The following is a 13,185-nucleotide window of genomic DNA, read 5'->3' on the forward strand; positions in this document are numbered from 1 at the left end:
ATAATTTTGTTTTGAATTATTTAGAATTGTAAATACTTGAATAAATCTATTTTTGCTTTAAATAAAAAAGCTGGGGAATTGTCCCCAATGTCATTGATAGTTTATTATCACATGTGATACGTCACAGTGAAGTTGTGTTTTGCATTCCATACACAAGGTATGCAAAGAGTCGCCACGTAAAGGGCGCCGACACAGTTACAATGTAACGATGATAACATCAAAGTAATTCATTCCTTCACTGTGTGTGGAATTACAATAACTCACCAACAGCTGCAGAATGCAAAAGGAGCAAAAAGCTAATTAACATAATGGTTCTTTTTTATGTCCCCAACATTCTAAAATGCTTTGGAGACAATAAATTATTTTGTGAACTATGGACAGACACGGATACAAAAATACAGAGCAGTTACAAAGAAATGAATAGGCTGCCCATGTTCATAAGTTATAGGAGAAGAATTAGGTTATTTGGCCCATCAAGTCTACTCCACCCTTCCATCATGGCCTTTCCCTCTTAACCACCTTCTGCCTTCTCCCCATAACCCCTTACTAATCAAGAATCTGTCTTTCTCTGTATGAAGAAGTCCCATGGATGTGGCAATGAATTCCACAGATTCACCACCCTCTGGCTAAGTGTGGACAGTGGTGGCTGAGGATAGGGATTAGTCAGGATACTAACAACATTCAGTGTGCTTTCCTAATACAGCACCTTGACATATTTGACTTCCAGCTGCACAGGTCAATGGGCCAGCGCTAAACAATACGGTACTCCCTCATTACTGCACGCAACTGGCTCACACACTAAAGGGCTGTTGAGAATCCCTGAACTCACAACATTCAGACTCAGGTGAAAGGCTGAACAACCGAGACACACTGCCAGATGCCTCCTCAGTAGGATTTAACGTGTCATTTCAATAATGATTATAATTTATAGGGAGACACTAAGTCTGGTCATTTCAAATATCCCTTGCATTCCCACCCCCCCCCCCTCCCCCACCCTAGTTGTCCTACTAGTTCCACTGTTTGCATCCCTGTATCTATTTGTTATCACTTCTTCCTCAGCCAACAATGGACCATTATGAGCTCTACCCTTCCTTGGCCATCTGTTCCTGGTCCTGCTTTGTTCCGGCCTTTTCTTACCTTTAGGTCTCTCCCCTTTACTTTCAGTCTGGAGAATGGTCCCATCCTGAAACGTCACCCATCCTTTTTCACCAGAGATGCTGCCTGACCCGCTGGGCTACTCCAGCACTTTATATTTATCTTTAGTATATACCAGCTCTGCAGTTTCTTTCTACGCACTAAAGTTGAAGGCACATCTGGCAGGAAGGGGCTTTACACAAGAGTTGAGTCGTGTATTGTTATCAGTGCTTCAAGGGCTAACCTAGAATGTGGAACATTACGGCCCAGGAACAAGCCCTTTAGCATAGTGTCCGTGACAAACATGATGCCAAATTAAACTAATCTCTGTCTGCACATTTTTCCATATCCTTCTATTCTCTCCATATCCATGTGCCTCTCCAAAAACCTCATAAATGCCACTATCACATCTACCTCTACCGTCATCCCTGGTGGTGTATTGGTGGTACCCATGACTGTGTGTAAAAAACCTGTCCTGCAATCTCCTTCAAACTTTGCCCCTCACCTGCAAGCTAAACCTTCTACTCTTTGATATTTTCAACCTGGGAAAAATGTTTCTGATAGGGTTACGTGGTGACATGCATTCAGTGCCAGCAAGGCAAAGGATTTAGTTCTTGATTTTGAATGCAAAGTGGTGAACATGTCCCGGTGCACCAGAGTGCACCTTCAAGGGTTCCAAATGATCAAGATGCAAAGTTAAAGGTGCAAATATCACCAACAATTTGTCCTGAACCAACCACATTTAAGCTGAAAAAGTACACCGACACCTCTACCTACTCAGAAGACTAAGGAAATTTGCCATGTCTCTCGTGACTCTTGCCGACTTCCACAGATGCACCTTAGAAAGCACCCTATTGGGATGCATCATCGCTTGGTTTGGCAACAGTCCTGCCCAAGACCACAAGAAATTGCAGTTATGGATATCGTATAGTGCATATCACAGATCAATCTCTCCACCATCAACTCTACATGCACTTCACACTGCCCAGCGATACAGCCAACATAATCAGACCATTTTCATCCCCATCATTCCCTCTTCTTCCCTCTCCCAGAAGATATAAAAGCATGAAAGCATCATCACGCTCCCTCAGCAAGGCCAGCAACATTAACAAGGACCAGTCTCACCCCCAGTCACTCCCGATTCTCCCCTCTCCCATCAAGCATGAGGTACAGAATGGAGAAAACACACATCTCCACATTCAGGGAGTTTCTTCCCAGCTGCCATCGGTCAATTGAACCATCTAACAACAACTAGAGAGCAGTTCTGAGCTACCATCTACCTCACTGGGAACTCTTGGATATCTTTAATTGGAGTTTACTGGACTTTTGTGATCTTGCACAATATGTTAACCCTTTTACCCTGTATATTGTGCACAACACGATTGTAATCATGTGAAGTTTTTCCGCAACAAAAAGCTTTTCACTGTGCCTCGGTACAATTAACTAAACTAAACTAAATTAAATTAAACTAAACTATACAAAACACCAGAATTAGGAACATCTTCATCCCCACTGAACAGTTCTCCATCAGGTGGTATGTGATCTTCCATCCTACCTCATCGTGAACCTTGCACTTTTTCACTGTAACAATACTAAAGAAAGATTTGCCATTTCTGCCATGGTCATGGTTTTTACTGAACAACTGAGACATACTGGATGCAAAAGGAAACTCTGTGTCAGTGAAGCTGATTATATGGGGAAAATAAAGAAGAAAGACAAGGGCGTTCAGAGATATAGGTAGACAGCGGCTGGGTGATTTAAAATGCACAATAAATGGATGATAGGAAATAGAGACCACACCATTTTTCCTGATGCAGTCACGTGAGATTAGAGCATGTGAGATGCATATAATCAGCTTGTACGCACTTACACACAGTTTATAAAAATACCATTACCCTTGCGATCAAAAACAGTTATCTAGAGGGAGGACTGTTCCTATTCTTAAATGTCTGTCATAACATTATCATGATTCTTGTATTTTATTTATTTATAAAGTCTTTCTTTTTCCAAACAGAATCCATTTCCTTTCCTTCCCTGAAAACTTCAAATTTCTCGAAGTCAATATCACCAAAAACATACCCATACTGAAGCAACGACCAAGAAAGCACACCAACGTCTCCACTTCCTTAGAAGGCTTAGGAAGTTCGGCATGTTCCCAACAACTCTCACCAACTTCTACAGATGCACCATATAAAGCACTTTATCAAGATGCATCACAGCTTGGTTTGGGAACAGCTGCATCCAAGACCGCAAGAAATTGCAGCAAATTGTGAACGCAGCCCAGACCATTACACAAACTCCCTTCTATTGACACCATTTATACCTTACGCTGCCTCGGCAAGGCCAGCAGCATTATCAAGGACCAGTCACACCCTGGCCACTCCCTCTTCTCCCCTCTCCTATCAGGCAAAAGGTACAGGTGTGAAAATGCACACCTCCAGATTCAGGGACAGTTTCTTCCAAGCTGTTATCAGGCAACTGAACCATCCTACCACAACCAGAGAGCGGTCCTGAAGTACTATCTACCTCATTGATGACCCTCGAACTTTGCTGGCTTTACCTTGCACTAAATGTTTTTCTCTTATCATGTACCTACACACTGTAAATGGCTCGATTGTAATCATGTATTGTCTTTCTGCTGACTGGATAGCACGTTACAAAAGCTTTTCACTGTACCTCGGTACACATGACAATAAACGAAACTGTAAATTGTAAACCAACTGATCAAAAGTTTGCAATACAAACCTTGTGGTGTTCTAGTCTCATCCCTCCTGCCAGAGTGAATGACCATTCCACCATGGAACAGCTGCAGGAAGCACGGCGGCTCCTTCCCCTGTGATACCAGCACCTAGGAAATAGCACCAACATTAATTAACCCTTCATTAACTAACCTGACATTTCCTCTCAGCAACTCTGGATTAACTAAGAGATTTTGCATCAAGAAAAGGCAGCACAGTGGCGGATTGGTATCGCTGCTGCTTTACAGCGCCAGACACCCAGGTTCGATCTTGACCTCAGGTGCTAGGTGTGCAGTGTTTGTACGTTATATCCCTGTGACCATATGGGTTTTCTCTGGGTGTGCCAGTTTCTACCCACATCCCAAAGACGAGCAGCTTTGTATGTTATTTGGTCCTTGCGTGTAGGATGTGAAAGTGGGATAACATTGAACTAGTGTATGGGGGATCGATGTTCACCGTGGAGCTAAAGGGCCAGTTTCCACGTTGTATCTCTAAACTAAACTAAACTGAACTAAAAGTGACAACATAGAGAACTGAAGATAATGATGGTGCAGGGCTACAGACTGTATTTCTAATGTACAGCGCATTGTGTAGCGCCCATGGAACAGAATGAGAAATGAACATAGGTGACAGTGCAACTCTGGCCTTGATTTCCCGTACTTCAAATGTTTTCTTTTCATTTGGCTGATCAGATCAGCATTCCCATCAATGCCATTCCTTCAACTCCTGCAACCTATTCTCCCTCACACAGCCAACTTTCCAAATTTCCCCTCCAATCACCTAGACCTGGGCTAATTTACAGCAGGGGAATGTGAGGGGTTAAAACATGATTTTCAGCTAAAATTCAGTTGTCTGCCAACTGAGCAAGCAGGCTCACTTGTCAAACAATTAAGTGCTTAGGAAAATAATTGGGCTCCCTTGGAAGAAACAGTAAATCATGAGGCCACTCAAGCAGCTCCAAGGACACAGTGCAATACGATAAGATAAATATTTTCTGCCCAGAGACAACTGAGTTCTTGCTCTGTTCCTGATGTCATGAATAACCCGGTTTGTATTGGGTGGGGAGAGCTGCTTTTAACACAATCGACTGCTGTTTGTAGATTCGGGAAGGAGTGCAGGCTTAATGAATGAATGAATGAATGAGTTAATTGGCCAAGTATGTGCATATACAAGGAATGTGCCTTGGTGCTCCGCTCACAAATGACAACACAAACATACAGTTAACAATTAAGAATAAAGCATAAACACATCAAAACAATAGGGATACAACATTACGGTCTAAACATGTGGGTGAAAATAAACCAGAGCAAAAAATAAACTACAGCCTTTGGTTATTGAGTAGAACTACCACTCGTGGGAAAAAAAGCTATTTTTATGTCTGGCTGTGGTTGTTTTGACAGTCCGGAGTCGCCTTCCAGAATGATTGATTACATGAGTGATTGCGGTGAGCAAACTCACTGAACTTCTCATCGTTCAGTGAATCCGGAACGCTGCTTTGACTCGAGTCTCTGGTCAAGTGGCATAAACAGGAGTTCCCCACATTCAACATTCCCCACATTCAGTCGAGTGGCGTGTGCAACTCAGTTTTATTGGTGCTTTTATTATTGCTTTAACAAATGTTTCATTTTAGATTTTATATGGTCAAAGTGTTCTTTCTCCATCATTGATCCAAATCCTTGAAACCTGGTTGATTGATTGACTGATTAAAAGCTACAGCATGGAAACAGGCCCTTCGGCCCACGATGCCGTCCATCGATCAACGTTCACGGTAGGAAAGGTGAAGAGGGACGTGGGCCTAATGCAGGCAAATAGCATAGATGGGTCACCTTGCTTGGCATGGATGAATTGGGCCGAAGGGCGTGTTTCCATGCTGTATGACTCGATGACTCTAAGCTCAGTGTAAGGTCAAGGAACTTGCTTTATCTTCTGGTTGAAAATTGCAGACAACAATCTTCAAAAAATTTAGATCAGATCCATTGCTCCCATTTGTTTGGAGAGCAATGATTGTGTACAATTGTACTAGTGTACTAGTGTACAATTGTGCGATTATCTTTCCATTTCCTTAATGTCCAGTGGATCTCTGGAAAATGAGGATATTAGGTGTATTAGATGAAGGGTCTCGATCCAAAAGTCACCCATTCCTTCTCTCCAGAGATGCTGCCTTATGAGCTGAGTTATTCCAGCTTTATGTGTCTATCTTCAGTTTAAACCAGCATCTGCAGTTCCTTCTTACACATAATTAAATCTAACTCAGGTGTCAGTTTTCCTTTATCAAATACTACATTGATATTCCTTGACAACCTTCTCAGGCGAGGACAACTCAGTAGACATCTACAGACTTTGGAAAGAACACGTTGGTTAAGCATGAACAATATGCCTCCAATCCTATCATTTTCCAAGTCAGAGTTTTACAGAGTGGAAACAAACCCCTCGATCCAACTTGCCCACACTGACCAACATGTCCCATCTACATTAGTCCCACCTGCCCACACTGACCAACATGTCCCATCTACATTAGTCCCACCTGCCTGCATTTGGCCTATACCCCTCTAAACTTGTCCTATCCATGTAGCTGTCCAAATGTTTGTTAATAGTTGCGATACTACCAGCCTTAACTACCTTCTCTGGCAGGTCATTCCATACACCACCACCCTTTGTCTGAAAACATTACCTCTCAGGTTCCCATTAAATCTTTCCCCTCATCTTATACTCATGTTATAGACAATAGACAATAGGTGCAGGAGTAGGCCATTCGGCCCTTCAAGCCAGCACCGCCATTCAATGTGATCATGGCTGATCATTCTCAATCAGTACCCCGTTCCTGCTTTCTCCCTATACCCCCTGACTCCGCTATCCTTAAGAGCTCTATCTAGCTCTCTCTTGAATGTATTCAGAGAATTGGCCTCCACTGCCCTCTGAGACAGAGAATTCCACAGATTCACAACTCTCTGACTAAAAAAGCTTTTCCTCATCTCTGTTCTAAATGGCCTACCCTTTATTCTTAAACTGTGGCCCCTGGTTCTGGATTCCCCAACATTGGGAACATGTTTCCTGCCTCTAACATGTCCAACCCCTTAATAATCTTATACGTTTCGATAAGATCCCCTCTCATCCTTCTAAATTCTTGATTCCTCTATACTGGGCAAAAGACAATAGACAATAGGTGCAGGAGTAGGCCATTCGGCCCTTCGAGCCAGCACCACCATTCGATGTGATCATGGCTGACCCCTTAATAACGTGTCCAACCCCTTAATAATCTTATGTTTCGATAAGATCCCCTCTCATCCTTCTAAATTCCAGTGTATACAAGCCTAGCCGCTCCAGACTTTCAACATAGGACAGTCCCACCATTCCGGAAATTAACCTGGTAAACCTACAACGCCCTCAATAGCAAGAATATCCTTCCTCAAATTGAGACCAAAGCTGCACACAGTACTTCAGGTGCGGTCTCACTAGGGCCCTGTACAATTACAGAAGGACCTCTTTGCTCCTATACTCAACTCCTCTTGTTATGAGGGCCAACATTCCATTGGCTTTCTTCACTGCCTGCTGTACCTGCATGTTTCCTTTCAGTGACTGATGCACTAGGACACCCAGATCTCGTTGTACGTTCCCTTTTCCTAACTTGACATCATTCAGATAATAATCTGCCTCCTATTCTTACCACCAAAATGGATAACCTCACACTTATCCACATTAAACTGCATCTGCCATGCATCCGCCCACTCACACAACCTGTCCAAGTCACCCTGCAACCTCATAGCATCTTCCTCACAGTTCACACTACCACCCAGCTTTGTACCATCTGCAAATTTGCTAATGGTACTTTTAATCCCTTCATCCAAGTCATTAACGTATATTGTAAATAGCTGCGGTCCCAGGACCGAGCCTTGCGGTACCCCACTAGTCACTGCCTGCCATTCTGAAAGGGACCCATTTATCCCCACTCTTTGCTTTCTGTCTGCCAACCAATTTTCTATCCATGTCAGTACCCTATCCCTAATACCATGTGCTCTAATTTTGCCCACTAATCTCCTATATGGGACCTTGTCGAAGGCTTTCTGAAAGTCGAGGTACACCACATCCACCGGCTCTCCCCTGTCAATATTCCTAGTTACATCCTCAAAAAATTCCAGAAGATTAGTCAAGCATGATTTCCCCTTCGTAAATCCATGCTGACTCGGAACGATCCTGTTACAGCTATCCAAATGCTCCGCAATTTAGTCTTTTATAATTGACTCCAGCATCTTCCCCACCACTGATGTCAGACTAACTGGTCTATAATTTCCCGTTTTCTCTCTCCCTCCTTTCTTAAAAAGTGGGATAACATTATCTACCATCCAATCCACAGGAACTGATCCTAAATCTATGGAACATTGGAAAATGATCACCAATGCGTCCACAATTTCTAGAGCCACCTCCTTAAGTACCCTGGGATGCAGACCATCAGGCCCTGGGGATTTATCAGCCTTCAGTCCCATCAGTCTACCCAACACCATTTCCTGCCTAATGTGAATCTCCTTCAGTTCCTCCGTCACCTTAGGATCTCTGGCCACTAGAACATCTGGGAGATTGTTTGTATCTTCCTTAGTGAAGACAGATCCAAAGTACCGGTTCAACTTATCTGCCATTTCTTTGTTCCCCATAATAAATTCCCCTGCTTCTGTCTTCAAGGGACCCACATTTGCCTTGACTATTTTGTTCCTCTTCACATACCTAAAAAAGCTTTTACTATCCTCCTTTATATTATTGGCTAGTTTACCCTCGTACCTCATCTTTTCTCCCCGTATTGCCTTTTTAGTTAACTTTTGTTGCTCTTTAAAAGAGTCCCAATCCTCTGGCTTCCCACTCTTCTTTGCTGTGTTATATATCTTCTCTTTTATTTTTATGCTGTCCTTGACTTCCCTTGTCAGCCACGGGTGCCTCTTAGAATCTTTCCTCCTCTTTGGGATAAATTGATCCTGCATCTTCTGCATTACTCTCAGGAATACCTGCCATTGCTGTTCCACCGTCTTCCCAGCTAGGGCCTCCTTCCAGTCAATTCTGGCCAGCTCCTGCCTCATGCCTCTGTAATCCCCTTTGCTATACTGTAATACTGACACTTCCGATTTTCCCTTCTCCCTATCAATTTGTAGAGTAAAACCTATCATATTGTGATAACTGCCTCCTAATGGCTCTTTTACCTTGAGTCCCCTTATCAGATCAGGTTCATTACACAACACTAAATCCAGAATTGCCTTCTCCCTGGTAGGCTCCAGTACAAGCTGTTCTAAGAATCCATCTCGGAGACACTCCACAAACTCTCTTTCCTGGGGTCCATTACCAACCTGATTTTCCCAGTCTACCTGCATGTTAAAATCTCCCATAACCACCGTAGCATTACATTTGCAACATGCTAATTTTAGCTCTTGATTCAACTTGCACTCTATGTCGAGGCTACTGTTTGGGGGCCTGTAGATAACTCCCATTAGGGTCTTTTTACCCTTACAATTCCTCATTTCTATCCATACTGATTCTACATCTCCTGATTCTATGTCACCCCTTGCAAGGGAGTGAATATAATTCTTTACCAACAGAGCGACCCCACCCCCTCTGCCCACCTGTCTGTCTTTTCAGAAGGGTCTCGACCCGAAACGTCACCCATTCCTTCTCTCCCGAGATGCTGCCTGACCTGCTGAGTTACTCCAGCATTTTGTGAATAAATCGATTTGTACCAGCATCTGCAGTTATTTTCTTATATATGTCTTTTCTATACATTGTGTACCCCTCAATATTCAGTTCCCAGCCCTTGTCCTCTTGTAGCCATGTCTCAGTGATTCCCGCAACATCATACTTGCCAATGTCTAACTGAGCCTCAAGCTCATCCACTTTATTTTTCATACTTCGTGCATTTAAATACAACACTTTAAATTCGGTATTCACCTCCCCTCTCACCCCGGTCACAATTGGCCCTGAACTTACTCTCATATCTCATCCAGAACTTCCCTTCCCATTTATTCGAGAGTCCTTTGCAATTTCTTCTGTATTCGCTTCCCCTTTAACTCCATCTTCATATTCCCAGTTTGTCAACCCCTCCCCCCCACTACTTAGTTTAAAGCCACACGTGTAGCACTAGCAAACCTACCTGCCAGAATGTTGGTCCCCCTGCTGTTAAGGTGCAACCCGTCCCTTTTGTACAGGTCACCCCTACCCCTGAATAGATCCCAGCGGTCTAGAAATCTAAATCCCTGCTCCCTGCACCAGCCCCTCAGCCATACATTCATATCCCCGATCTCTCTGTTCCTGCCCTCACCAGCACGAGGTACAGGTAACAGTCCAGAGACAACCACCTTCAACATCCTACTTCTCAGTCTTCTTCCTAACTCTCTAAACTCACGTTGCAGTATCTCCTTCCTCTTCCTCCCGACGTCGTTCGTGCCCACATGCACAACTACTTCCGGTTGATCGCCTTCCCTCGCTAGGATGTTCTGAAGCCGCTCCGTGATGTCTTGAACCCTGGCACCAGGGAGGCAACAAACCATCCTCAAGTCCCGCCTGCCACCACAGAATCTACTGTCCGTACCTCGGACAATGGAGTCACCCACTACTATGGCTCTTCCCGACTTCGGTCTCCCCGGTCAAGTCTCCTTGCCTGGATTAGAGCCGCCAACCAGTCCGCCGCTCGGACTGGAAGCGTCTTCTGCCTCGACAGCTCCCAAGAGGGTGTACCTGTTTGCAATAGGCACAGCCACCGGGGTCTCCTGTAGTCCACGCTCGCTCCCCCCTGAAACAGTCTCCCACCTTAGCTCGACCTGGACCCTTGGCGTGACAGCCTCACAGTAGGTCCTGTCCAGGAAACTCTCGCATTCCCGGATGGCCCTGAGGTCTTCCAGCTGCTTCTCCAACTCCACCACACGTCCATTCAGGAGCTGCACCTGGACACAGTTCTTGCAGGTGTAGCTCCCAGAAGCTCCAGCAGTGTCCCTACCATCCCACATCCTGCAGGGAACATACTACACCAACTTGTCCGCCATTACTTTATTGTCTAAAAAAAAATCAGGCTCAAAAACAAGTGTAGCCTCCTCACCTCAGCCTCCTCGCCGAAGACTCGCAGTCACCGACTCGCACTTTTCTCACAGGGCACTTCCCTCAACAGGGCCACACCCCTTGTGCAAGCCTTGTTTATATCAGTCACTAAATTGCCTAATTGCCCAATTTACCAAACTTCTAATTTAATTGATCAGCCAATCCACGTACTCACTTCTATCCTGCCTTCCTGTCGAGCTTGGAGGTATGCGCTTCACTGATTGACTGCTAGTGTCCCTTTGGCACTCTTTTTAAACTGACTTTTTACCTGCAATTAACACTGACTTGCTTTCAGCCAACAGTCGTCCTTGATCCTGCTCTCCCGACCTTTACCGACTGACAAATTTAATTGACTTGGGGTGGTATCATTCTAAATTGTCCCTAGTGTGTGTAGGATAGTGTTAGTGTGTGGGGATCGCTGGTGGGCGTAGACTCGGTGGGCCGAAGTTCTGCACTGTATCTCTAAACTAAACTAAATGAAACTAAACCTTCTCACTTCACCATCTCATTCATGTCCCTCTCTCCTGCATTTCTGATTGTGTCCTTACAGAATGCCAGGCCTTCACCTCTTTGAATCCCCATCACCAGACCACATCACGATAGATCAGATGCATGTAGATGTGATCCTACCTGTGCTTCTCTGTCCTTGCCCAGCTCCACAGTCATCAATGCCGAGGCACCTTTGCCACTGATGCTCGACTGACTGCCCTGCCAGAAGAAATAGGCAGATCGTTCCTTCCCAGAACCAGAGCGGCTCAGCTGGTCTGGTGTCTGTCGCTTTGCCACTGCAGAGAAATACAGAGATCCAAACTGCATGAGACTTTATTGTCTAAAAACAAATCAGGCTCACGTTAAACGTTAAAGAGCAAGATGATCCCTACTTAAATCTCCAGCATCAGGTCATATCAAGGACTAGCTCCATCTAGATCAGATCCGTAGTTCAGTATGGCAGCACAGTGGCGCAATAGACAATAGACAATAGGTGCAGGAGTAGGCCATTTGGCCCTTCGAGCCAGCACCGCCATTCACCGTGTTGCGGTAGCAGCGCAGTGGTAGAGTTGCTGCATTACAGCACTAGAGACCAAAGTTTGATCCTTGCTGTCTGTACAGAGTTTGTACATATTCTCCTTGACCGTGTGGGTTTTCTCTGGGTGCTCCGGTTTCCTCCCATACTCCAAAGATGCACAGGTTAATTGACTTCAGTAAAAGATTATAAATTGTCCCCGGTGTGTAGGATAGTGCTAGTGTACGGGGATCGCTGGTCGGCATGCACTCGGTGGGCTGAAGAGCCTGTTTCCGTGCTGTATCTCTAAACTCTAAAGACCCTAAAGAAGTTTGTAAAACCTTATGCTTCTGTTACTCTTTGGCCAAGAAGATGGAGATGAATTTGGACAACCCTACCTTCAGAATCTTTACTGCATCTCTACTGCATTGGGTGCTGTACACTGTGATGTGTTGATGATAACCTTTATACCACACAGGCACATGGAAAGAGAGTCATAGCCACCCTCGCTGTTTTGGCAGATATATTCTGGCCCTGTTCTACACCAGTGTAGGTGTAGCATGCAGAATCTCTGTCAGCAGCAGCTTCGAGAGAGGGAGCTCCCTTGAACATTGATCTTCACTGAAGGACCAGAGAGAGAGAACTAGTCCCATCTTTCCTTGACCATCATCACGTTTTTTGCATATCTTTCATTCATTTGTTCCAGATCTCTCTACATCATCTATATCTCTCATTTACCTTTCCCCTGGCTGTCAGTCTGAAGAAGGGTCTCGATCCAAAATGTTACCTATTCCTTTTCTCCAGAGATGCTGTCTGACCTGCTGAGTTACTCCAGCTTTTACATAGAAACATAGAAAATAGGTGCAGGAGGAGGCCATTTGGCCCTTCGTGCCAGCTCCACCATTCATTGTGATCATGGCTGATCATCCACAATCAGTAACCCATGCCCAACCTCTCCCCATATCCATTGATTCCACTAGCCCCCAGAGCTCTATCTAACTCTCTTAAATTCATCCAGTGATTTAGCCTCCACTGCCCTCTGTGGCAGAAAATTCCACAAATTCACAACTCTGGGTGAAAAAGTTCCTTCTCACCTCAGTTTTAAATGGCCTTCCCTTTATTCTAAGACGGTGGCCCCTGGTTCTGGACTCCCCAACATTGGGAATATATTTCCTGCATCTTGCTTGTCCAGTCCCTTTATAATTTTATATGTCTCTATAAGATCCCCTCTCATCTTTCTAAACT

At 44.6% G+C, this 13,185-nt stretch overlaps 1 protein-coding gene across 1 annotated transcript in view; it reads right to left on the reverse strand.

The window, feature by feature from the left end:
• LOC144607597 (supervillin-like) overlaps window positions 1-13,185 on the reverse strand; it is a 109,337-nt gene that overhangs the window by 25,942 nt on the left and 70,210 nt on the right. The window contains exons 16-17 of the mRNA XM_078424520.1: window positions 11,568-11,722; window positions 3,880-3,982 (exon numbers count right to left, since the gene is read on the reverse strand). Coding sequence (XP_078280646.1) covers window positions 3,880-3,982; window positions 11,568-11,722 — 258 coding nt within the window. The remainder of the gene's footprint in view (window positions 1-3,879; window positions 3,983-11,567; window positions 11,723-13,185) is intronic.

This window comes from Rhinoraja longicauda, chromosome 29 (genome assembly GCF_053455715.1).
Source record: "Rhinoraja longicauda isolate Sanriku21f chromosome 29, sRhiLon1.1, whole genome shotgun sequence".
In the NCBI taxonomy this organism is placed as follows: Eukaryota; Metazoa; Chordata; class Chondrichthyes; order Rajiformes; family Arhynchobatidae; genus Rhinoraja; species Rhinoraja longicauda.